The 27438-nt window shown below is 42.9% G+C and overlaps 1 protein-coding gene across 1 annotated transcript in view; it reads right to left on the reverse strand.

Moving 5' to 3' along the window:
• The window catches only part of LOC310800190 (oxysterol-binding protein-related protein 10-like), a gene marked incomplete at both ends in the record, with an annotated part of 167710 nt that extends 147280 nt beyond the window's left edge, over nucleotides 1-20430 (reverse strand). Inside the window, 3 exons of the mRNA XM_083662775.1 lie at nucleotides 7431-7510; nucleotides 17779-17957; nucleotides 20408-20430. Of these exons, the coding sequence (XP_083518901.1) occupies nucleotides 7431-7510; nucleotides 17779-17957; nucleotides 20408-20430 (282 nt within the window). The remainder of the gene's footprint in view (nucleotides 1-7430; nucleotides 7511-17778; nucleotides 17958-20407) is intronic.
• Nucleotides 20431-27438: the final 7008 nt, after the last annotated feature.

A 27438-nucleotide genomic window follows, 5' to 3' on the forward strand; every position in this document is an offset into this window, starting at 1 on the left:
TAAAATAGAATCGGCTGCACAAAACACCCTTTCAGGACTGCACATGTATCGGAGGAAGCATGTGCAGTCTACTAGGGGCTTAAAAACACTTGATAAAAAAAATCACCAAGACAAAACTCCCATTTACAGCAAAACAGCGATGTACTTAGATCAAAGATGTACTTGAGATGCTTCAAGGGAACCCAACCTATTAAATATATGGCCCACTAACAAGGAGGCCAGTTGCTGCTGTCCACTACAGATGAAAGATTGAGAAGTGAGAAATGGTTTCCAAGACACAGTGACCAGACTAGCCAAAAGTATTACAATTAATAGAAACTGAGGAATAAAACAGCTTTTGAATGGTAAATATTGATGATGTTTTTGGAGCATATATACAGCACACCTTTAAAAGACAACAAAGCTATTAGCGCTTTTATCTGCTAAACCTGAACACATTTCAGTAAGAGTCCTTGCAGCAGCGTTTGCTGTGAAACTGCCAGGATGTGCACAATGATGTCGGCTTCCTGCATTTGCTGTGTGTGAACAGGGCACAACAGATGTTGGTGTTTGGACGCTGTCTGCAATACGATGAAACTTTAATGAACCCCCATGGGAAATTGTGTACAGTTCTAAACAAAGCACTTTTTTGCACTTGGACGGTTTAGTAGAGACAAGACACAGTATGTGTTAGTGTCATCCCCCCTCCCAAACACACACCTCAGAGTAAGCATTAGGTTTAAAGCACCTGGGCGTGCAAATGATGTAAGGCAGAGATTTTCAAAGTGGGAGGCGAGCCTCCCCAGGGGGGCTCCAAACAGTTTCAGGGGAGGCTCAGTGAATGGAAGTGAAACAATATTAGTTATTATATTAGTTATCAAAAAGAGATCTTGTAGAATAGCCTGTGTGATTTGGTTAAAGAGTTCATAGATACAGCAGTTTTGGGGAATTGTACTGTTTTTCCCACTTTCAGAAACAAATAAATTACAGTATGTCAAACAGCAATATCAGGCTATCTTGTCTCAATTGTTGAGTGTCTATGGGATCAAATAACATAATCAGGATCACATAGGCATCCAGGATTTTAGATCAAATATGGTAATGTTAAGCAAGCAAACGGGGGGCGGGGGTCCCCTGATGTAAGGGACTGTTCGTTATTTATGAGAGGGGGGGTATGGTGCAGAAAGGGGGCGGGGTATCAAATATTTTTTTGAGTAGGCTACTGGGGATGGACTTGTGTTTTTTATTTTGGCTTTAGGGAGGGTTATACAACTTTCATTTTTTGTATTTTGTATATATTTTTAAATGCGTTTTTTCGTTCCAAAATTCGTGTTTAGGCTACTCCCCTATTTATATCTATGTTTTACCTGTATGGTGACTGGACTCCGCTCCAGACCGCTCGCCGCTCGATACAGATTTCACCCGCTTGCACTCACCGCTCCGCTCAAAAGAATAAAAGAGATAAAAAGGCAAGGGTGTTTTAATTTGTTTAAACGCCTGGGCAATGGGCATTGCTCACTACAAATAACATGAGCTCAGCAGAGTCGGCTGCATGCTCGTTTCTCTTCCTTCTCGTCGCAGCAGCTGGCAAGAAAATAGTGGGCGTGTAGCTACACGAAGTAGGCTAGTCTTATAGACCCTTCTCACGGGGGCCATTTTGGGTCGAAAAGGCAGGGTAAACACAGGTGCAAGCAAAACACTAATGAGGCTTTCCAAATTCCAATCATGGAAGTTGGAAACCCTCATTAGTGTTTTGCTTGCACCTGTGTTTATTCTGCCTTTTCGACCCAAAATGGCCCCCGTGAGAAGGGTCTATTGGAGGCTGGAGCGGACATCACAGTGCATCAGTGTCACTCATCCAAATAACGTTAAATCTGCAAGGGATATATATAGCACCTGGATTACATACATGTTTCACATAGGGTTGTGTTTTGATTTTTATTGTTTTATTTTGTCCAATACTGAAATGTTCTACAATTGCATGTTGTGCTAACATAAACATTATTTATATCTACCTAGCCTATTTAGGCTGATTTGGTTGCTATTTCTTGTCAATGTATTACCCTCAATGCATGCTGGGAGTGGGAGATTTCACATGTGGCTCAATTAGCCATGCACCGATGCATTCTCTTTCGAACATGTTGTGATTGAAACTGGAGCGGGACTGAGCGGTACTGAGCGGGTGATCGGCTTTATAACTAGGAGATGAGGCCGTTTATGGGCTGGGTAGCCTACTAAACGTTATATGCACCCGCCCCCTCTCTCCCCCGATGTCATAGGGCGCTATCAAACATAGCCAAATCATCGGAAAAGGTCATGTTTTCTATACCTTTGGTGTGAATATGATAAAGTGTGGTTATTTATGGTGGAGGGAGGGTGATGCATTTATCTCCAGTCACTCAGGGAGGGACATGGAAAAATATTTATAGATCTGGGGAGGGTGAAGGAACAAAACGAAAACAAAGTCGCCCCTGCACCATACCCCCCCCCTCTCATAAATAACGGACTGTCCCTAAGGGAATGCAAACCATTAGATGTTTCATATCAGTGGTCGTTCAACAGTTTGAATACAGAGCAGTGAGGCAGCCCTGCAAGGCTGGATAAGCCTCCTTAGGCCTTAGGGTGATGAGTAGCTGGACCATAGTGCAGGGGTTTCCAAACCTTTCCGTCCAAGTACCAGTACGTACCAAACCAAATTTCCCAGGGACCACTTCCACTGCCTATACCAACACCCCCCCCCCCCCCCCGCCGCCCCCCAATAAAATACAATTTGCTGATTTAACCATGCAATAGCAGCAGAAAGGCTAAATGACAATATAAGGCTACTAGCTGGTTCAAAACGGACACACACGGACACACACACCTGCCAACATTAGGCTGTGAAAAAGAGGACCCCTTTGAAAATGTTTTTTTTTCCATCGCCACAGTTTAGCTTAACTTTGGAGTTATTTAGCTACCTTCCTGACAAACTAGCATGACATGGTTGGTACAAATCGATTCCTTAGGTCTTCTAGTTTCATATGATACCAGAAACTTCACTCTGGCTTTAAAACTGAGCCTGCTGCAGCCTCTGAAAGTAAATGTTCAAAATTGCGATATTTCCCAAATATCACGATATTTCTGAAAATCAGCCCAATCCGGCTACTCCTCAGGGTTAATGTGTATGTAAAAACAAAAACAAAAAAAAGAGAGAGAAAAAAAAGCAATTCTCTGGCGGACCACAGTTTGGGAACCAATGATATAGTGGATAACAACCTCCTTTGGCCTAAAGCTTGTTTTATGGTCACTGCGCCGAGCCAGGCGCGGGGAGGAGCGAGGGCCGCGCACCAAAAATGACGTCAATGCGCTGGGCACGCCCTCGCAACCGTACAGCGCGTACGCTCCCAGGGAGCGCTGTGCTTTGCAGGGAGACAAATGAAATCAAGAAATAAGTACACTGAGCCGTGTTTTCACCACATTTCTTGACCCATGTGGTAAACTTAGGGTGATGAGTAGCTGGACCATATAGTGGATAACAGCCTCCTTATGCCTTAGGGTGATGAGTAGCTGGACCATATAGTGGATAACAGCCTCCTTATGCCTTAGGGTGATGAGTAGCTGGACCATATAGTGGATAACAGCCTCCTTAGGCCTTAGGGTGATGAGTAGGTCGACCATATAGTGGATAACAGCCTCCTTATGCCTTAGGGTGATGAGTAGCTGGACCATATAGTGGATAACAGCCTCCATATGCCTTAGGGTGATGAGTAGGTCGACCATATAGTGGATAACAGCCTCCTTAGGCCTTAGGGTGATGAGTAGCTGGACCATATAGTGGATAACAGCCTCCTTAGGCCTTAGGGTGATGAGTAGCTGGACCATATAGTGGATAACAGCCTCCATATGCCTTAGGGTGATGAGTAGCTGGACCATAGTGGATAACAGCCTCCTTATGCCTTAGGGTGATGAGTAGCTGGACCATATAGTGGATAACAGCCTCCTTAGGCCTTAGGGTGATGAGTAGCTGGACCATATAGTGGATAACAGCCTCCTTAGGCCTTAGGGTGATGAGTAGCTGGACCATATAGTGGATAACAGCCTCCTTAGGCCTTAGGGTGATGAGTAGCTGGACCATATAGTGGATAACAGCCTCCTTAGGCCTTAGGGTGATGAGTAGCTGGACCATATAGTGGATAACAGCCTCCTTAGGCCTTAGGGTGATGAGTAGCTGGACCATATAGTGGATAACAGCCTCCTTATGCCTTAGGGCGATGAGTAGCTGGACCATATAGTGGATAACAGCCTCCTTAGGCCTTAGGGTGATGAGTAGCTGGACCATATAGTGGATAACAGCCTCCTTATGCCTTAGGGTGATGAGTAGCTGGACCATATAGTGGATAACAGCCTCCTTAGGCCTTAGGGTGATGAGTAGCTGGACCATATAGTGGATAACAGCCTCCTTATGCCTTGGGGTGGCTGTGGCTCAGGAGGTTTATTTGTTTATTTAAAGGATCCCCATTAGCTGACGCCATGGCATCAGCTAGTCTTCCTGGGGTCCACAACATGTAAAGAAGTCACATGACAAAAATTACATCATAATACAAAAAAGATTGGAAAAAAAAACTACATTCATATTGATACAAAAATACACATGAAATTACATGACATATGAGTTAAAAGAGTGGGACATGTGTAATCATAAAAGAAACAAAGAAAAAAAGACAAGAACTGTTTGACCTCAAACTGTTCAGTCTATCGTCTTCATTCCAATAGGTGCCTTTGCATGTTCTTTTTAAAGGAGGATTTATTTTTTATCAAGCGGATATTAGGAGGTAAATTATTCCAGATTGTTATTGCTCTAGATAACAGTTTTTTTTAAAGAGTTTGTCCTTGGGCTTGGTAGCACAATACAACCATTTCTGGCATATCTAGTGTTGAAATGATGCATATTATTACAATAAAATATCTGATCAAATAAAAATGTTGGCCTCTTAGAGTTGATGGTGCAGCTGAAAAATGTAGCCATGCGTAAGGAAATCCTTTGCTCAACTGTGAGCCAAGAGAGACTGGAATGCAATCTTTCAGTACTGGTTCTAATAGAGCAGCACAAAACAAGCTTAGCAGCTCTATTTTGTGCGACTTGCAATTTTGCAAGATTTGTTTAGGATGCAGATGACCATACAGTTGAACAATAGTCCAGGTGGCACAAAATTAACGACTTGGAGACTTGACTCAGCATGTGTGATGGTACATAAGGAGAACACTTTCTTGTGACTGCAATGCCTCGGCCCATTTTTTTAACAATTGTGTCAATGTGCTCGGTCCATGATAGGTGACTTTCAAGGACTACGCCAAGCAATTTAGCTTTGTCAACCTGTTGTATGGGTTCACCAGATATAGACAGCTCCAGTTTAGGTTTAGAAGCCAATTTATGATGTGACCCAAAGACAATACCTTTCGTTTTAGATATATTCAAAGCTAATTTATTTGTTTTGATCCAGTCACATACTATATTCAGCTTGCTCGACAAGACTTGATTTAATTCATTGCATGAGGTTGCTGCACAGTAAACGGTAGAATCATCAGCGTACAATGTTATATCTTCGTTATTAACAGCAGTGGGCAAATCATTAATGAAAATTGAAAACAAAAGTGGTCCTAGGCAACTTCCTTGAGGTAAACCACACATTAGACGACTACAATTTGATAGGCTGCCATTGTAAAAAACCTTTTGGGTTCTATAAGAAAGATAGCTCATCATCAATGAAGTTGCAGATGTACTAAAACCATAACATTTGAGCTTTTCAATTAAAATATCGTGATCAATAACATCAAATGCAGCACTAAAATCCAACATAACTGCCCCAGCTATTTTGGAGTCATCAATCGCCCTCAACCAATCATCAGGGAGGTAGAGCAGGTCGTCCACCAATCAGAAGGTCGGTGGTTCGATGCCCGGCTCCTCCAGTCCGCATGTCGAAGTGTCCTTGGGCAAGACACTGAACCCCAAATTGCTCCCGATGGCTGTACTAGCACCCTGCCTGGCAGCTGGTTGCCTTCGGTGTGTGAATGGGTGAACGTAGGCACATTGTAAAGCGCTTTGGATAAAAGCACTATATAAATGCAGTCCATTTACCATCACCAAATGGCAGACCGCAGTCTACGTCCGGACCCAGATGCTGTCCTATGCGGACCCAGACCCATAACTGATAAATCATTGAGAATTATTAAAGTTTGACAGAGCATTTAAATTTTAATTGGCGCAGCGTTTCTAGACTTCACGGTATAGTTCACCAGCCTTACAGACCAATTGCATGCATTGATAATCACATGTGGTGCTACTCAGCCAATCAGGGCTGCCTTCAGCTGCTGCAAGGACAGTAATGCCATCTCCCATTTCCAGAAAGATCAATGAGGAAAACACAGCCATAAGTGCAGTTCTTGCAAAAATAGACTCAATAACAACAATTAAACACAAACACTATGATGCACCAGCGGAATTTATCGCCAGAAAATATGTTTTCGTCGTTCTTCTGAGATGGATGGATTATTTGGACTGCATGTAGAGATGCTAATTGGCTGAAGGAGTTGTCTGTCAAGGCAAGTACTCCCGCCCACTGATAGTGAGATAACATTATTACAGTATCAGGATGGTTCTACCAGGCTGGGCCAGCTGGGCTACACTTTGAACAAGAGAAAGTGGGGGGATTGTTAAAATGTGCTCAGATAGTTTTGGTTGAGACTGTTAAAATGTCAAGTGCAGTTAACTAAAAGAACAAAAAGGGAACTTACGGTACACTTTTTATTTCATTTTTCTAAAATTAAGCTCTTTGCTATGTATTTTACTTTTTCAATGCAGCCTTTACTTCACTTGAAAGAGAAAAGATCATTTATTTATTATTAAAGCACGTAATACCAGTTAAACGTGGAAACTGAAAATATATATTATTATTATTTTTAATATATTTTTTCTGAAAATAAACATTGTTGAAATACTGAATTACTTTATTTGATTTAACAGTCAGTTGTTGACTATATGCAGATGTTGATAGAACTATTAGGCTACTTCAATATATATGGCACTGAATAGTCACAAAAGTTAGATGTTGTGATGTTCCGGACCCTTGCTCGAGGAAATTTTCTCTAACTGGACCTCTTTGAATTTTAATTGAATACACCTGATAGTGGATAAGAGCCTCCTTAGGGTGATGAGTAGCTGGACCAGTGGATAGGAATATTGTCTGGCTCCATTTTCTCCAGAACCCAAATCTGACTGTCTGGCCAGCCAGGCTCCTCTCTGTATACTTCATGCACTTGTAATGCAATGAGGCTGTAGTGACGGGGATGGAAATGGCAACCGAAGGTCTGAAGATCAATGCAATATTTAGATTATCTTCTATTTTATCACTCAGTGCGTTAAGTTTACATTGTATTGTATCTTTGTGTGTGCGTGCGTGCGTGCATGCGCCTACCTTGGCACTGCTGTCAGAGTGGCGTCGGGAACACAGCTGTAGCTGAGTCATCCATAGCTGCTGCTCCTGGGTGTCCGACGCTGAGAGAACAGAACAGAACAACACAGCGACACCACGTTAATATAAACAAGGGTGCTTGTTTGAGTGACACCCCCAGCCAAGTTCATATGTGTCTGCTTGATGATCATGCCTCCATTTGCACCCTGCTGAAGACCTAAGTGGCTGAAACCGGTCGGTTTTTAATTGTTCTCTACGCAAAACTGCAAGAAGATTGTCTCCTTCCATGTGGTGACAATGTCAATATCCTACTGTAACGGAAACTGTCAATACCTCACTCAGGAAGTAGCTCAACCTATACATGAGGAAGTAATATCACATTAATGTCAGTGGGTTTAGTGTACATCAATAGCCTGGTTGCCAGGGTTAGGCCAGCTAGAGGTGGACTCAAAATCATGTTCAAGATTACCTGAGACAGAGGATTGGCCTCACTGTGCATACAGTACATTACAATATGAAGTGCTGCTGTGGCCAAAAGATGACTGAGACCTCAACAGCAATATACCCTAACCCTCAACAGCAATATTCAGGCCTAATACATTAGTTAATTAAAACTAGGGAACTGACAAAGAACCACAGCTTTTCTGACCAACTAAGTTTAGACTGCAGACCACTGAAAAAGGAAAAGGATAGGCTGCTATTTGAAAAAATAAAAAGTCAACTAGCCATACTAGGCTGTCTAGGTTAGCTAGTTATAGCTGCTGACCTTCCAAGTTCAAACTATCCATACTAGCTTATAGGTATCTAGGGTAAGCTAGTTAGCGAGCTGCTGAAATTCCAAAATTATGAATGCCATGTCAGAAAAGTAACTATTGCCATTATATTGTATTTATATTGTTTACCAGTTTCTCCTTTGTCATTCAAGCTTTCCAGTTAGCTTACTTGTGCTCTAAAAATCTCTAGTACTTTGGCTCCGCCCACTGAGGTTTAACTCAACCAATGAGAGATTATTATTAAGAGAGCCAAAGTCACGCCCACTACGCATTACTGTATGCATACGAACTAGTCTGGGCACCTTTTACTCCGCTTTGTGTCATGGGGGCGTAAACCAAGGAAACAGGAAACAACACCGGAAATAAGTGCGCCAAAAACGTCTTTGTTGCCGTTAGCTTAACGTTAGCTAGAGCCTGAAAAGAACAACAACACAAGTTGTATAGTAGCAGCGTTGCCAGACGTACGATAATTATCGTATTTGTACGATAATTTCGACTTCTGTACGATGTACGATCAATAATCACAAAATCCCCCAAATGTACGATAATTTCATCATTTTGTGACACTTAGACGAATCCTACGTCTATCACTCTATCTGTTTATACAATCATCTCTTCAAACAACATATTTGCAGCCAATACGTGCAGGGTGTTTTGTTGTTGTTGCAACACAGGCTGAGATCGTGTTGAAAAATCATGCCAAGTCCAAAAAGTAGCCTGTGATCAGCCGCAGCTCCCCCGACATAGGCGTGCCACGCTGGGGAGGGGGCGTACGATAATTTCACTCCAAAAACGATAATTTTGACCCTCTGGTACGATAATTCAACATTTGCCATCTGGCAACACTGTATAGTAGCGTTAGCACATTTCTAGTCACTGCCGAGGAAGGTTTCTGGAGAGTCAAAGACAATGGAGTACTCGCCATGTGAAATTTTATGATCAATGTCCATGTCTTTCCCAGCACAGGCAACAGAGATGCTTCAACTGTTGCACTTGATCCTCCATTATCGATAACAGCGGACAGACAACTAGCGTTATAACTATTCCATCAACTGGCCATTTGTTTGAAAAGTAAAGCTTCTGTAGGCTATTGGCTGAAAATATGTGATATTGTTTCTACATGCAATGTTTCTACAAGAACTTCTTCAAAAACTTTGTTCGGTACGTCCATCTTTTGTTTTGTTGTTTGCTGTTTTATTTTCTTATTCGTTGTGATTCGTCTGATTGTCAAGTTAACGAGCTATTTCCGCTGTTGTTTCCTGTCTAGGGCGGGCTCTAGGCCGGAAACAGGCAGGGTGACAAAATCACTTGTAAAGGGAGGCCAGGCTCTTTCTCGCCGAGAAGAGCCTGGTGACGCGAGGTTACATACGAACCAAGGGATTACATGCGCCAAAATAATTTGACTTGGTCAAACCAAGCGATCCAGCTACAGAATCAGGAGAGAACATTTCACTGCCCAATTCCAGTGCCCAATTCAGCCTCCCTCTGTTTGAAGCCTATGCGGAAATTGCATTCTTTCAAATGGCCAGTGGGGGGCGCAGTGTGTATAGCACGGTGCTATTAGCACTCCCCAGGTACAGTGCATACAACTCAATGGGGAAACAAGCCAACTTCTCTCTCGGTCTATGTCTTAAATAAACACTTTCCAAATTAGTTTATGGTCTGAAAAAACAATTTCACGTCTTTTTCATGCTCTCACACCCTCAGTTTTCTAAATTATAGCCCAATTTCGAGGAAAATAGACGATATACATCGGATAAATAAGAACAGTAATACTTCCGACAGGTAGAGGCAGCAATGTGCCGCAAGGCATCTAGTCTGCAACATGAAGAAAAAATTTGTTAGCAACCTAGCAACCAATGCTAGCAGATAGCAAGTAGTAGTTTAACAAACTATCAGAAAATAGCGTTACTTTATGATATTTTATTAATGTTAGTAGACACACGTAACTATAGATACCATACATGTAAAGTGACGCTCATAACATGGCGGACCATTTAACGTTATCTAATGGTATGTAAATTAACGTTACATAAATGGTCTGCCCATGTTATACAGTAGGCGTCACTACAACTTAACGTGACATATAACATCACAAGTTTTTGCAGACTTGAATGCTGTTGGTCGTTTGTTCAATTTGCTCTTCTGTATGATATTGGACATTTAAAGCTGATACACAGTTGTCTTGAGGCATCTGCCAAGCTCAGCAATTTAATGTATCATGATTATTGGAAAACATACTTTATCGGATCGATAGAACTCAACATAGCCTAAGATCTTGCACGAATGTCTTCTGGTAAATTAGGCTCACACCACACTTTTCAGTGGCCAATAAAACAAAGTCTGAATTTAAAATCTCTGTGTCATGAAAAAGCCATCAGAAAAAGTGCTGTTCTTTCCCCATGGTACAAGCAGAGTGACAGAATGGAGAGACAGAGAGAGATGGACAGGCGGGGGAAGGAGCAGAAATAAAAATGAGACCTGTCAGACATATAGAGATTGGCAATTCACACAAGGGAAACCGGACCAATCATAAAGTGTCCTTTATGTGACACGCACGCACACACGCACAACTCAATCAAAGCTTATTTTCAATCTGGTTTGCATGTTACTGGCATGTCTACTCGGATTGCTTGATTGTCTGAGAGAAATCACACTTTTTAGATGAAACACCATTTCAGGCAAAGTTCTGTTTTGGTGGTCGGCTGGTCACAAGATATTTAATTTTAGGATTTTGCTTGTAGTACTGGTGGTTTACATAAGGGGGGGCTGCAGGGAAAGCAGACACAAATGTAAATGGTAAATGTTTTCTTGTCCATAAAATGACGTCAACCAAAGAGACGAGAGAAGGGGTGCACCTGAGCCTGATTATAGCACATCTAAGAGCGGTTGTTTTGCCGATGGCTGTGTGAAGAGACATTTAAAATAGTCACACAGAGCTGAGATCTGCTGAGAGAAGCTGGGACTTGTATGTGTGCACTCTGATGGGACACGCACTTGTGTGTTGTGTTTGCTGGATGGCTAAATAAAAGGTAAACGGTGTGCGCCCAGTGTGCGGACCTTCTTTCTTCTTTTTACATTTTACTGTTTTTGGTTCTTGCACCTGCTTTATTGTGTTGGATGTGCGCGACTGCCTTTTTACTACACGCTACCTGATGTGTGGCTAATGCTAGCTGGACAATGCTAGCTACTGGACACCATGCTGCATGGTAGTTTATGATGGACAATCACTGACTTCAACAATAGGATACCAAACCTGCAAACCCACATATCACTTTTTTTGGATCAGGACATCTACTGAACTGCAAAAACCACCACGGCGAAGCCTGTGGTTGGTCCAAGCTGAAAGTGTATCAGTGTATGTGTGTGTGCCCCCTTATGACATCATCAGTCTTATGACACAATGCCTCCGTGTGTGTGTGTGTGTGACACTAAATTGAAACAAACATTGACCACATGCTCACTTTTATATAGATAGATAGAAGCAGCAAACTAGAGCAGTATACTGTATGCTTCCACACTGACCTTTTCCACCTTTCATGGGAAATTGCTCCAGAGCTCCTTACTCCTGGTCTGCCTGCCTCATTATTGAAGATCCCCAGTTAAAAACAGTGCAAAGTCAGCAAACACACACACATACACACATGCACGCACAGACACACACACACATGCACGCACGCACGCACACACACACATACACACACACACACACACACACACACACACACACACACACACACACATAGCGCGGCCAAGGCATGTGTTTACTCTCTGTGGCATTTTAACCACAAATGCTTGAGGATGAGGTCAGCTCATAATAATGATTGGATCTTTAAATGGATTTGAACCAGCACAGAGGTTTCGATCAGATTTGGTGATCTGGCCTCAAATGCTATGAAATGTCTATCGGCTTCTCTCAGAGGCTTTCTCTGGCGTTTTGACCCGGTCAGCAGTTTCACTCTTTAAAAATACATGTAGCTGACAGATCCAGTGTGTCCAGGGAGGAACTGGGGGGAATAGCGTGATCCTCCCATGTCCTACGTCCTGTCAGCTGAAAAGAAGCTGCTGGCGACTGCACATGGATCAGAGGTAGCATGTGCTAGTCTACGGCCCAGATCGGCAGAGGGGGTGGAGTAACGCCAGAGACAGCAGGAGGTATTGGCCAAGTACAATTGCAGAGAAAATGGGAGAATAACCGGGGAAACTCTGAGAAAATGTGAGCTGAAAAACGAAAAGCAGTTTGAAAATAATGTTAGGAAGCTAGCTTGATAGCTAACAGCTAACAAGCTAGCAACACACGTTCTGTGATAAAAGCACAACAACCACCAGAAATATTAAGTGTCTAGCCAATATGCTCCCACAATTGAGCCTTTCTGTCTCTGTTGTGATAGTTTCTCCATATGATTAGTTGCCTGAAAAGGAGCACCCGACACCAGCGTCTTTCTGAAAAGTTAAAATATTTTCAGCTGGAAGCGCTGGGAGCCGGCGCACAAAACAGTCGGAGCGCTCTGAAAATAGATGCTGGTTCCAGCGCACTTTCTCTAGACGTCCGTGTGCGCCCCGCATACGCTCTCTCCTCATTGGAAACAACTGAAAAAAGACGCTGGGGCTTAGGAAAAGAAGCTACAGTATATGGACACACGGCCTTAAGCTCATGGAAGTAGCTTGGTCATGGTGAAGTCAAGGAAAAGTGGTGGGAAGCTGACATCATCTGTACCGCGGTGAACCCTGCATGCCCTCACAGCAGTAAGTTATCCACTCTGCTTCTCATGACATGTAGGACAAATGGAGACAGCGCAGTCAAGTGTGCCCTCCATTACTGCACATACCCAAATAAGAAGCTATCAATATTGTGCCTTCATGACACACTCCATGCCCCCGCAGAAGATTTACGCTGGCTCTCCAGCACCACTCTGCAGAGAGTTGCTGACAACGTTCACACTCTGCTCCCTTCTGTACATTTGACAGGTAAAACAAACGGCAGCCATGGCACTGCCTCGGCAATCCCTCCAGTCAAGTGCACCATGACAGTAAAATAAGAACCTGAAGGAGTCTCTACAGTCTCTACAGTAACAGAGAGGAGTCTCTACAGTCTCTACAGTCTCTACAGTAACAAAGAGGAGTCTCTACAGTCTCTACAGTAACAGAGAGAAGGAGTCTCTACAATCTCTACAGTAACAGAGAGAAGGAGTCTCTACAGTCTCTACAGTAACAGAGGGAAGGAGTCTCTACAGTCTCTACAGTAACAGAGAGAAGGAGTATCTACAATCTATACAGTCTCTACAGTAACAGAGGGAAGGAGTCTATACAGTCTCTACAGTAACAGAGAGAAGGAGTCTCTACAGTCTCTACAGTAACAGAGGGAAGGAGTCTCTACAGTAACAGAGAGGAGTCTTTACAGTCTCTACAGTCTCTACAGTAACAGAGAGAAGGAGTCTACAGTCTCTACAGTAACAGAGGGAAGGAGTCTCTACAGTCTCTACAGTAACAGAGAGGAGTCTCTACAGTCTCTACAGTCTCTACAGTAACAGAGAGAAGGAGTCTCTACAGTCTCTACAGCAACAGAGAGAAGGAGTCTCTACAGTCTCTACAGTAACAGAGAGAAGGAGTCTCTACAGTCTCTACAGTCTCTACAGTAACAGAGAGAAGGAGTCTCTACAGTCTCTACAGTAACAGAGAGAATGAGTCTCTACAGTCTCTACAGTCTCTACAGTCTCTACAGTAACAGAGAGAAGGAGTCTCTACAGTCTCTACAGTCTCTACAGTAACAGAGGGAAGGAGTCTCTACAGTCTCTACAGTAACAGAGAGAAGGAGTCTCTACAGTCTCTACAGTCTCTACAGTAACAGAGGGAAGGAGTCTCTACAGTCTCTACAGAAACAGAGGGAAGGAGTCTCTACAGTAACAGAGAGAAGGAGTCTCTACAGTATCTACAGTCTCTACAGTAACAGAGGGAAGGAGTCTCTACAGTCTCTACAGTAACAGAGAGAAGGAGTCTCTACAGTCTCTACAGTCTCTACAGTAACAGAGGGAAGGAGTCTCTACAGTCTCTACAGAAACAGAGGGAAGGAGTCTCTACAGTCTCTACAGTAACAGAGGGAAGGAGTCTCTACAGTCTCTACAGTAACAGAGAGGAGTCTCTACAGTCTCTACAGTAACAGAGAGGAGTCTCTACAGTCTCTACAGTCTCTACAGTAACAGAGAGAAGGAGTATCTACAGTCTCTACAGTAACAGAGAGAAGGAGTCTCTACAGTCTCTACAGTAACAGAGAGGAGTCTCTACAGTAACAGAGAGAATGAGTCTCTACAGTAACAGAGAGAATGAGTCTCTACAGTCTCTACAGTAACAGAGAGGAGTCTCTACAGTATCTACAGTAACAGAGAGGAGTCTCTACAGTCTCTACAGTAACAGAGAGGAGTCTCTACAGTAACAGAGAGAAGGAGTCTCTACAGTATCTACAGTAACAGAGAGGAGTCTCTACAGTAACAGAGAGAATGAGTCTCTACAGTCTCTACAGTAACAGAGAGGAGTCTCTACAGTCTCTACAGTAACAGAGAGGAGTCTCTACAGTCTCTACAGTAACAGAGAGGAGTCTCTACAGTCTCTACAGTCTCTACAGTAACAGAGAGGAGTCTCTACAGTCTCTACAGTAACAGAGAGGAGTCTCTACAGTCTCTACAGTCTCTACAGTAACAGAGAGGAGTCTCTACAGTCTCTACAGTAACAGAGAGGAGTCTCTACAGTCTCTACAGTCTCTACAGTAACAGAGAGGAGTCTCTACAGTCTCTACAGTAACAGAGAGGAGTCTCTACAGTCTCTACAGTCTCTACAGTAACAGAGAGGAGTCTCTACAGTCTCTACAGTAACAGAGAGACTCTTCTGTTCTGCTGTATGTTGCACTTTGCTGACAGCTTTATTTGCTTTCGGACGCTGCAACCCGAGCTTCAGAGAGATACATGTTCCCATGACAACCAACGGGTAGGAGTGTCAAAATGCAACTCAATTCATTGCCAAATACGAGCTCTTGTAAAATGAAAGAAACACCTATCAAATGTCTCTCGCTTTTACTTCCTGCCGGATTTCCCATCTGTGACCATTTCACATCGTTCCGAGCAACCATTGAGTTCAATTCGGTTGGGGATACTAAACGGCACGATGGGATGTAACTTTCACCAATTTATCAGCCATACAGTACATCGGTATCGGCCGATGTATTCGCCTTGTTGACTGCCATCAGCCTAACTGCAAATAAGATGACATTCACCGATGGCAGTGGCCAGTAGTTGTATTAGCAGACTAAAAAGGCTTTTGAAACAGTTGTTTTTTTACAAAAATAATTTTTGTCATGTGAAAGATGGAAAGAAGAGTTATCTCATTGAAAGGGCCTTTCTGTGTGGAGTTTGAATGTTCTCCCCGTGCTCCCCTGGGGTTTACTCCATATACTGTATAACCCCCCACTAAAAACATGCAGAAGATCGTCGTCTGACCAGCGGCGGTTGGAAGAAGTTGGTCCAAGTTGGCAACAGTGTGGGACAGTTATTTACTAGGTTTTACTTTTAATGAAAATGTCTTTGTTTCCCTGTCACACCACTCCTGGCCTGACCATGGAGGAGGAAGAGCCAGGCTGGGTCAAACTCGAAAGACAAATTTCACGGCGCCTCTGCATATGGGTCTGTGACTAATAAAGACGGGCTTGTCCATCCAATCTAACTAACCCACACACACGGAACCCTGAGTGGACAAGAGAGTGACAGAGATATGCACATGGCTCTGTAGTACTGTAAAAAAAAACTACCTAGAAAACTTTTTAAAAATTGTTTTGTTGTAAAAAAATAAAAAAAAATAATAATGTAAAGCAATTGCTCACACAGCTCTGCCACTAATCAATTGTAAATCAATTGCCCTATTGGGTTACACCAACACCCCCCCCCCAAATAATAATAATAATAATAATCATCATAATAATCATAATCATAATAATCATAATAATCATAATAATCATAATAATCATAATAACCTAGTGCAGCACCCCTCCACTTGTAATAGACCCTTCTCACGGGGGCCATTTTGTGTCGAGAAGCCAGGGTAAACACAGGTGCAAGCAAAACACTAATGAGGGTTTCCAAATTCCAATCATGGAAGTTGGAAACCCTCATTAGTGTTTTGCTTGCACCTGTGTTTACCCTGGCTTCTCGACACAAAATGGCCCCCGTGAGAAGGGTCTATTGTTACCGGCGTACGCCGAATCTGGCCCGGGCGGGCGGAGTCAGCAGTTAATACAAAACAGGGCTACACCGCAGCATCCATAACAAGTGCAGCCTTACATATTGATATACACATCAATATCATGTGACACCATCTGGCAACTACTAGCGACATTCTGAGCAGCCAATAGCTACTTTCCTTGGAAAAGATTTGGCAACACTGTAGGACAGTTATATACTAGGTTTTACTTTTAATGAAAATGTCTTTGTTTCCCTGTCACAAAAGGGGAAATAAATAAATAGCAACAGCAGCAACAACAACAACAACAACAACAACAACAACAACAACAACAACAACAACAACAACAACAACAAAATAAACAAAAAACATCAATATCGCCATTGGCCAAATTGTTATTTTAAACATCAGCATGGGTATGGGCCCAGGATTCGGTGCATCCCTATGTAACCCATACCAGTAGACCAGCAATACTCAACTTGTGGCCCGGGGGCCAGATGCGGCCCGCGATAGGGTGAAGAGTGGCCCCCCAACCATTTTCTAATTCACAATGAAAACTAATGCCAAATAAGGTTTGACTGAGCTCCCGCTAAATTGTCAAATATGGCCGTCTGCTCGCCACCCAGGCACTTACAGTATTATGTAGCCTACTTAAAAATGTAACTTAACCTAACTAACTAACTATCGTGTGTGCACAAAATTGTGAGACTAAACTCCGGCTGACACCCCAAAAACCCCGCTACAGAAAAAAGTATATTAATGTTTGTATATTAACTGGCCCCTGGCCTCCTGGCATTTTGCAAAAGTGGCACCCGGGCAAAGCAAGTTGAGTATCCCTGCAGTAGACCAAGGTGTCTGGTTGTAACCCATACCAGTAGACCAAGGTATCTGGTTGTCTACCTATGTAACCCATATGAGTAGACCAAGGTGTCTGGTTGTAACCCATACCAGTAGACCAAGGTATCTGGTTGCCTACCTATGTAACCCATACCAGTAGACCAAGGTGTCTGGTTGTAACCCATACCAGTAGACCAAGGTATCTGGTTGCCCTAAGGTTGAATCACTGCTTCCTTGAAGCCATGAAATCAATAATACAAACGACTGGAAGCTTCGCTGAGGTCTGACCAGGAAGAAGAGATAAACCTGATGAAAACAGTAAGCAAACATTGAGCTAAAAGAGAATACATAATTGTTTGATGTTCTACCAGGCAGCACAGTGGAGAAAGACAGGGACCAGGGGAAAGAGAGTGTTGAGCTCCACTCAACCTCACAAGACCCCACCACAACCATGATTCATTTCTGTTTTCAATCTAATATGTTATTATGAAGGAAACACATGGGGAAGTTAATCTCACCTCTGAGTTTGTAGGCATCTCCGTTGACGGAGTGAACAGTAAACATGTGGGGGAACTCATCACCGGAGACCACAGAGGCCCCGAGGAGAGGCAGGGAGCCCCGGGGAGGCCGCTGGCTCCCACTGTGTTCATTTAAGTAATACTGGAGCTGACCCACCTCCGGGTCCAGGACGAAATATCTGCAAGAGAGAGAGAGAGGGAAAGAGAGAGAGAGCGAGAATAGGTGAGATGTTACTAGGCAGAAAGAAACATCAAAGACAGGACAGACATAGTTGGAGACCACAATGAAAGCACATTTTGAGAGCACCATCCTTCCTTGATGAATTTCCTGTTGAAATGATTGAGATGGGGAGGGATCGTTAGGAATTGTCATCCTGATGAAGTCATCACTAAAGATTTATTGTTTTCCAGACAGTAAAAAGAATTACATTTTGACATAAAGAAGATACAATAAAATAACATGTTTGTCATTTTTTGGCATAAATTGTTTAAAAAAAGTGTACCTATGGTATAGTGTTAGAATGAGTTAAAAAGGCATTTCACTAAGACTTTAAATGTCAAACACATGCTCTTGCTTCTGCCATAGGATACATCACAGTAACATCATGTGACGTCTGAGGAAAACTGCAGGAAGTTCAGCAGTCGAAACTGTCAGATATGACTAGACTCAGCTCTCAGTCTTAATCCGTTTCACTACCTTAAAGGTCCCATTCCGTGCAAAAGCTGTTTTTACTTGTAAATGCATATATACTGCTGTCAGCCCTCCCTGTAATGAGTGGTCACACGCTCAGAACTGCCACAGTTGGATTTGTCCCTATCCAGCGTCACCCTGCAGTCTCCTCCAAGCCACACCCCCAAACGCGTCGTTTGCCGAGAGGGGAATTGGCTGGGAATTGGGACGTCACGAGCTTCCTTCTGCATACTGCGCGCGTGTATCTCACACAAGCTATCTGCACCATTTTGTCTATAGCCACAAAATTAACACTTCTAGCTGGAGCAACGCCGGCTGTACGTGATCCAGCAGCTGCGGAGGTGCATTCGGTAAGTCTAGGCATTTTGAGATGTCCTCTTTAGCGTAGTAACCGTTAAGTTAACGATAACTCGCAACCTAGCGTGCTGGTCCACAGACGCTAATCTGATTGGCCGCTGGGAGCCTGGGGCGGGCTCTTCCCCAGCGACCAATGGGAGCTGTTGGTTCTGAATAAATTAGCAAAACCAACCATTCTTGGGACGCGACGAGATGAGGAAGGGACAACTCCGTCACAGCAAACGGGCTTGCTGTATTTTCGACAGATTAATCCAGAATCATGTTTTGTGGACCAGAGACACACGTTTTTAAGAGGTTACAGCTGCACGAATTGGGACCTTTAAGACTGAGAATATTATTATTTAAATCTTTTCATAACGTTAGGTGGTGCTGTTGGAAGCCTTGCATCGGAGAACCAATCATGAGTGTTGTGGGCGGGCCTGCTTTCTGGGGGCAGTAGCAAGCAGACCACTTCCGGGTAGGAAAAATCATTGTAAAATAAACAACAGGTATAAACTCTCTTTGCAGCACATCAGTGTCTTGCTCTATATTGGAACTATGAAACATTGCATTGCCGCTACCAAATAAAATTCTAATAATAAATGTAGGCGTGTCTGCTGCCGGCCGTTCTCGACGGGCTCGAAGAGACAGATTTTGACAATGAAATTCCCAGACGTTTGGTGGTTAGGTGGCGCCGCTCACCAAACGTCTGGAAACCGAGACTAGATATGACAAACAAAACCTAGCTATGTCTTTTTTCTGAGGAAGAAACAAGCATGAATTCACAATAGAGTAGCTGCGACCACATATGCGAATTTCCGAAATGCAGCATGGCGGGGGCAGCCCAGCCTACTCTGCATCTGCCACGAACTTTCAAAATGTGCCCCTCCCCCTGCACACCACCCCCTTTTAAGAATACAAACACACACACACACACACACACACACACACACACACACACACACACACACACACACACACACACACACACACACACACACACACACACACACACACACACACACACACACACACACGACATCCAGGCCAGATTTCTGCCTCCTAGGTGGAAAACTGTGGTGGACAAAGGGTGGTAAACCTTTCGTGGACCAACCGATTGACAGACCGACTGATAGAGCAGCAAAAAAGGTTTGTAATTTTCAGATTTCGAGCAGGAGAGTTGGTGAGACACGAGCACAACATTCTGTAAGATTGTCCCTGCGGTGTTGTGTAGTAGCTGTGAAACATCATAGGAGGTCCGACAACATCCATTGAGAGCCATTGTGTTCTGGTTGTTGTGATGCTTTATTGCTCCCTTTTGAACCACAGCTCACCGCTCCCGCCCCCCCCCCCCCCCTCTCTCTCACACACACACACACACACACACACACACACACACACACACACACACACACACACACACACACACACACACACACACACACACACACACACACACACACACACACACACACACACACACTACTGCTCATACGATATTGCTCAGTCAGCATTTTCCTCCCCTGATGAGAGTGAGGACAAATCTTATTTCATCCCACACTGGAGCTCATATGCAAGCCACAGCGGGCTGAGTGATTTTACCGGGGGGTCTTTAATATGGCCATGGTGCAGCATCTCCAAACACAGATGAGGACCACTGATGGAGAGAAGCAGGGAGGGAGGGATAGAGATGGAGAGAAGTGGAGACAGAGAGAGATGGAGGGATGGAGGGAGGGAGAGAGAGAGAGAGAGAAGGATATGTGAAAGGAGAAAAGGGGAGTGGGGAAACGAGGAACGAGGGGAAAGATGGAGAGCAGCACAATGAATAATTTACATCTCTGTTTTCACGCAGCAATCTTTTTTATTCTACTCGAACACTGCTCCCATGTGACTGGAAGGCATGCAGCAGGATCAGCTGTTCTTTTCTTTTCAGAGGTATACAGTCAGCAATACAATAATGACTCCATGCATCAATACAATATATGTGCATGTTTATATGCAGAATACTGTCACCCGATCCAATACATAGGGATCATGACACTGGCTAATGAGTATTTGCTAACACAAGCTACAGGGTGAACCAGGTCTGGGAATTTTACTCTCAAAATGTAATCCACTGTACAGATTGTCATGCCGACTATCTGCTTGATTGGTATACTGGAATATTGCAATCTGAGTGGCTTTCTTTTGTGTTGCCTAACCAAAAACCCACAGTTACAGTTAGTCTGAAGAAATACATATATATATATATATATACAGTATATATTTATATATATACACAGTATATATACAGTATATATACACAGTATATATACAGTATATATATATACTGTATATATACTGTATATATATATATATATATACATACGTATAATCTAAATGCCATTTCCCTTCAAATATGTTTCAGAGTAATTCAACAATTAATCATGTTTGTCTGTCCTTGACAAGCATCTGTTTTGATTTGGGAAACGCTTTTGACATTACGGTAAATGGATTGCTTGATTGGATTTGGGATTGTCTGATTGGATTTAGGATTGTCTGATTGACTGAAGTAATGCCAACAGCTATACTTGGTCGTGCACTGCTCTTTATTCACTTGTAGGAGAGATGGTTTCCTAAGCTGCAGCATGAGGAGAGAGCCTGTATGAGATCTGGGGACTTACATTTGCTCACTGAACAAAATGAGCAATGGTTAGAATTAGATTAGTCATATGGCACTTTTATGGAACACAAAATAAATGATTGATGAAGGCTGGTGACAAGTGTGACCATTCTAATTTGCTTTAGAGAGAGAATGAAAAGCCGGGTGGGGAGGGAACTGTTGAACAGAAGAGAGAGAAAAGGCCAAAAGGGACAAGAGAGAAAGAGAAAGAGAGACGAGCACAGAGAAGAGAAAGAAAAAGAAGATATTGGCCTATCCCCGCCAATAGAAATGTATATGTCTATAGGACATCAACTATCTACAACTACATACAAAGACATACAGAGATACAGTTCTTATTTAATACAACATGGATCATTCATATATTACAAACCAAGGGCGTCGTTTTGGTGTCAAAGTTGGTAGGGTCAAGGACGGCATGAGGGGAGGGTGTTTTGGTGGCGCCCGCAAGGGCGCCGCCGAAAAAAAGTTTGAGGTTTTTGTTTTACCTTTTTTAGGGGGTCATCCCTATGTTCCCCGGGTCCTATGTTCCCCGCTTTTCCCAAATAGGGTCCTATGTTCCCCGCTATGTTCCCTGGGAGAGGTTAGGTTTTGGGTTAGGGTCTGGGGGAGGTTAGGTTTAGGCGTGGGGGGTGGGAGAGGTTAGGTTTTGGGTCAGGGTCTGGGGGAGGTTAGGTTTAGGGTTAGTGAAAAACGGGGAATATAGAACCCGGGGAACATAGAACCCGGGGAACATAGACATGATCCCTTTTTTAGCCATATTTAGACGAATATCTCATTTTAAATCAACATTAGGATTACTGTTGTGATGTCATTATTCAGTATCTTCTCCTTTTCTCAATAACTTTCATGTCACCACCTGCTCAGCTCTCCTGTCAGCATAATTGTAACTAACAAACACAAACTGGAGGTTTAGCCATCTAATCATGTTCTTTCACAAACAGCCGGTTTGGAAAGAAAAAATTGCCACTGAATCCCACACATCATACATTCTACATTTCTTCTGGATCTTCAGTCAGATGTCAATTGCCACCATTTGACATCGCCAATACACTGTTGTCATCGCGCAAGCACATGGCTACTTAATATGGACGTTAACGTCCATATTATAGCCATGTGCTTCAGCTGCGCGCTGTACTTTGCTAAATTAGCATCGATGCTAGCGGGACTTACCTGCTTGCTGCTGCTTGCACTGCTGCACTGCTGCGTCACTGCTGCTTGCTGGTAATGTTAATCCCATGTCAGAAAAAGTCTCCAGATTTGTGCTAACAGGAGGGTCTGTCTGCTGCGCGTGATTTCTATAACCCGGAAAACTGTGTGTGGGTGGGCGTTTGTTTGGTCATCAGCCAAATGAGCCAATCAAACGGGAGTTTTGGGGAAAAAAAACTGGACTGGCCCATTCAGTTGTGAAAAACAGGGGTAAATGTAACTTTGAACATATTGCAAACTAATTTCACTCAATAATGGTCGGGTCAATTCTATCCTTGCAAAATATGGGAAGACAATCTAAATGACCTATATAACTGCACTCCAAAGATAATGCAAATAAGGTTGCTTAAAAGTTGGTAGGGACAATTGGACACCCTGAAATGTTGGTAGGGACTTGTCCCTAGCAACCCTACCCAAATCGACGCGCTTGTTACAAACATATAAGCACCTTATGCGGCTGATAGCGCCATGTTGCATTGTTGATGTATGTTTGTTTTCTTTCCTTTCTTTTCCTGTGTCTGAGCCTGTTTGTTTTGTTTGTATATTGTTCTCTAAAATATATATACACAGTACAGTATATATATATATATATATATATATATATATACAGTATATATATATATATATATATATATATATATATATATATATATATATATATATATATATATATAAGATTTTGATGCCATGGTATTCTCAAATATTGCGTAGTTTCACGTGTTCACATGCCAGTGCCTAAGTTTAAGCTATATGCGGCATTTAAGATACAACGCTTCCCCGCCATTGACGTCATAGGACGCCAATACGTGTTTTCACCGTCATGTGATAGATGGCTCTCTTACTCACCTTGTGAAATAGTATAGCACGTCTAAAGGTGTACAGGATCGACCACGATTGTCTAACAAAACCAGGAAGCAGAAAAAAGCAACAATCTCCCATCAGAAAAGGTCCATAGCACAGCTCCATGGCACTGCTCAAAGCATGATCCAGCAGCTTTTATCGATACGGGTCCACACTCCATTACAGGGGGGAACGACCTACATTCAGGTGTTGATAACTAAAGAAGGGATGTAGGTAGAATCAAACTTTTTTTCCCTATGAAAGTCGAGGCTCTCTTCTTTCTGTTGGGATATTCAGTCTTTACGTAGTTATAGAAGAAAATATTCTGTGGGTGTTGGAAAATAAATGAAAATGATGAAAAACCGTGGCGGTGGCCAGTGACTTTTTCTGAAAAACTGTGGCGGAGAATGAGTTAAAGCCCCAATCAGTAACTTTTTCACCTTAATATAACAGCTTTTTAGTCATTGAAGATGGTACAGTGACTTGTAACAAGAAGAATGTCACCTCTATTGGTCACACACCACCCTCCAAAGGCCTCTCCTGGGACTAAGCAGTTTGGTGCCTGCGTCCCGGAGGCAAGATGCACGCATGCGCTGTACAGCGGAGGCGTTGTGCCCATGAAAACAAGGAAGTACCTCGGTGTGGATTTGCTACAACAATGACGTTTCACGTAACTATGGATTATTATTTCATCACGTGGTGAGTACCCGATGTCACAACTTGTACATAGAGCTTTCTGGCGCTGTGTTTTGTTGACTTTGAACGGCGATATTGACATCGATACTAGTGCACCCAGAGGGCACAGTTTCTCCAATAGCAAAACTTGGAAAAGTTGCTGAATAGGGCTTTAAAGTCCCTGGAAACCAGAAATATTTCTTTATTATTTAGCATTTTGAGTTAATCACATCACAGGACCCTATGTTAATAAGCCACCAGCCAAATTTGAACGATGATGAACGTCGCAAAGTATATAAATTTAGGTTTGACAGCCATGGCAAAACTCATGAGATTTCATTATTTTTTAGAGTGTATTTTTCCCGCGGAATGTGTGGGCGTGTCCCATCTACAGCAGGGAAATTTCTGTCTCTCGGAGAGCGCGAGAGAGAGGGGGGAGGGAAACGGAGAAAGAGAGATGAGTGCACACACCGTGTGTGTGTGTGTGTGTGTGTGTGTGTGTGTGTGTGTGTGTGTGTGTGTGTGTGTGTTGCTCCGCGGCTCGGAAGAGATCTCTGTCCGTTCTTTGCCTGAGAGAGAGAGAGAGAGAGAGAGAGAGAGAGAGAGAGAGAGAGAGAGAGAGAGAGAGAGAGAGAGAGAGAGAGGAGCGCATGGCTGAAACCCGACACCTTGCTAATCTCACAAGCACAGCGCTTGGCAGAGGCACACAGGGAGGGAGACGGACAGCGAGGGAGCGCTGTCACTGGGGGCAAAGAACGGACTTGCCATAGGTGGGTGGGATTGCGTGCGTGTACAAAGGTTATATAGAGCTTATGACGTCATAAGCTCCTGCGTTTTAGCACCTCGCGCACTGCTGTCTTCAATGAGGAAGTACTTTGTAGAATCTTGTAGAAAAGTGGCGATTTTAAGGCTTTGGGTTGAAAATAATGTATAATAATTTCGGAGGCACAAAATTACTAACATAAGACCCTAAATAACATAGTTAGAACGTTTTTGTGGATTTTGGTTTCCAGGGACTTTAAAGAAAATATTTTAACCATGTTGTTGTTTTGTTTTTTTGGGGCCGAGTGAAATGTTCTATGGTCTCTCCCGATTCTAAATATTGGTTTGGTTTGGTTTGAAAAAGTAAAACTATTTTTTATAAGCATTTTACGAAATGTCTATGGGAAAATAAATTGCGGAAGAAAATCTCTGGTACAGTGCTGAAGCAGGAAGTGACGTTCGCTTTGCCTCTCGATTGACTGAATAGAGAGCCAAAGTCACTGCCTACTTCCTGCTTCAGCTATGCACCAGCCTAAAAAAAAAAACGAGTGGTGGTGAACGGCGAAAGACAATAATTGTTTTTATCCTGTTGTGCCATGAAGTACACATGTGATTTTCCCTCAATTTAAAAGATAACTTTGCATGTCAAGAAAGAAAGTGGGTTGTAAAACTTAAATGTAACATTTAGAAAGTGCTCAATTAACATCTCTCGTCTCGCACAATACATGTCACACCAACACCAACATGGTCTGGTGGGAGAGACAGCACTTGTGTGACTGGTTGTGTGTAGTCTTTCTGATTTATAACTTATAGGTGCAGCAGTTTAACAACAAACTGTGACTTTCTTGACTTGAAAAAGTTATCTTTTAAATTGACAAACACCTGTAAAGTTTCTTGCACAGTTGTCACGTTGACACAATCTGTCCACAGACATATAAACACCTGGCAAAGTACTCAAAACCGCTTGTGGTAGTCTACAATACAATAGGTGTCTCCAGGACCACAGACTCAACGAGGTGAAAACAATAGAAGCCGAGGCTGTCATGGCTGGTAAATAAAGAAAAATCTATTCAGGTAGAATTATAGATTAGAGAAAGAAATAGAAATTAATAAAGACAAAGATAGATACTGTAGATAGTGTTGTAAGAATTAACTTTCCTACTAAATAAACCAACACTATTTGCTTAAAAGAATCTATGATTTATTATGAAGATGCGCATGGAAGCTTGACTACATCCATTTGTTATAGTAGCAGCAAGACTTCCTCTTAGAAGTTATTTATACTGATAGAGGAAGAAGGTGGAGTTTCTATATTAACACGTTCACTGCCAATGACGTGTTTTTACGTCAAACAAAATCCAACGGTTGACTGCCAATGACGTGTTTTTACGTCAAAAAAATGATTATTTTTTTTTTGACCGTGGGATGTGCATCTAACCCTTTTACATCTCTTATATAAATATTGGAGCCACCGAACGTGTACAACCCATTCCACCGACCCACTAAGTGGCGACAGTGCTCTCCTGACTAGAGGAAGGCAAGCAAAAAGCAGTGTGAGGAAGCCATTCTCATGAAAATGGATTGGCGAAAACGCTTTCGTTTTCGCGCTGATTGCTGGCGGTGCGGGATTGCAAATTTGCATAATAGATTACGGGTGGAACACACTTTGAAACACGCAGCATAAATATGACCAGAATCGCAAAAGCTTCATCAAAGCTCTCAACCGAAACTCCAAGAAACGAGCGAGCCCATCCAGACTTGCACAGCGGCCGCCAGCAGACAGGCACAGTAGCAGCAAAGCAGTGAGCCTGGTGACGCGAGGTTACAGCAGCAACAGAAACGAGCTTGTGACACGCCCGCTGCAGCCAAGAAGAACACACACGGAGGGAGGAGTTTGAAGGAGAGGGGTGTTTCCTGCTGTTATGGAGGAAATGACTGTTCAAAACTATTGTTTAGATGTCTGACGTCTTACTGATGCCAAAAATGAATGGTTAAAGTGACTGTTCTATCGAATTTCACAAAAAGCCGTTTATCTCAGAATAAATTTTCAGACGCTGAAACCATGCTGTATTCAACTGCTAATGCTTACATAACTACTAACTCTACAAACTAACTCTTTTAGACAGAGAAAGCACACATTCTATTAGTTCTTTTGAGATATTGTGTGTTCACAAAATCCTAACAGAAACGAATCCTCGGCTCTTGAAAGATGAGCCAGAATCCTCAAAAAAAAACCTTGGCAGAAGCTAACTACAGTATTGAAAAACGGCTGGCAGTGAATGTGTTAAACAACGAACTGGCGTGCTCAACCCAATGTTTTAAAGAAAGTCACTGGGTGCCGATCCAAAAATCTCAAAATAATTAAATCAAAAACAGCACTCACAGATGTCCAAAGTACAAACTTTTAATGCGCACAGCAGCAGCAAAACGGACGCGTTTCAGCCTTAGGCTTTCCTCAGCGTTACTACAGACAGTGGGTGTGACC

This window comes from Poromitra crassiceps (assembly GCF_964638095.1).
Source record: "Poromitra crassiceps genome assembly, chromosome: 1".
NCBI lineage: Eukaryota > Metazoa > Chordata > Actinopteri > Beryciformes > Melamphaidae > Poromitra > Poromitra crassiceps.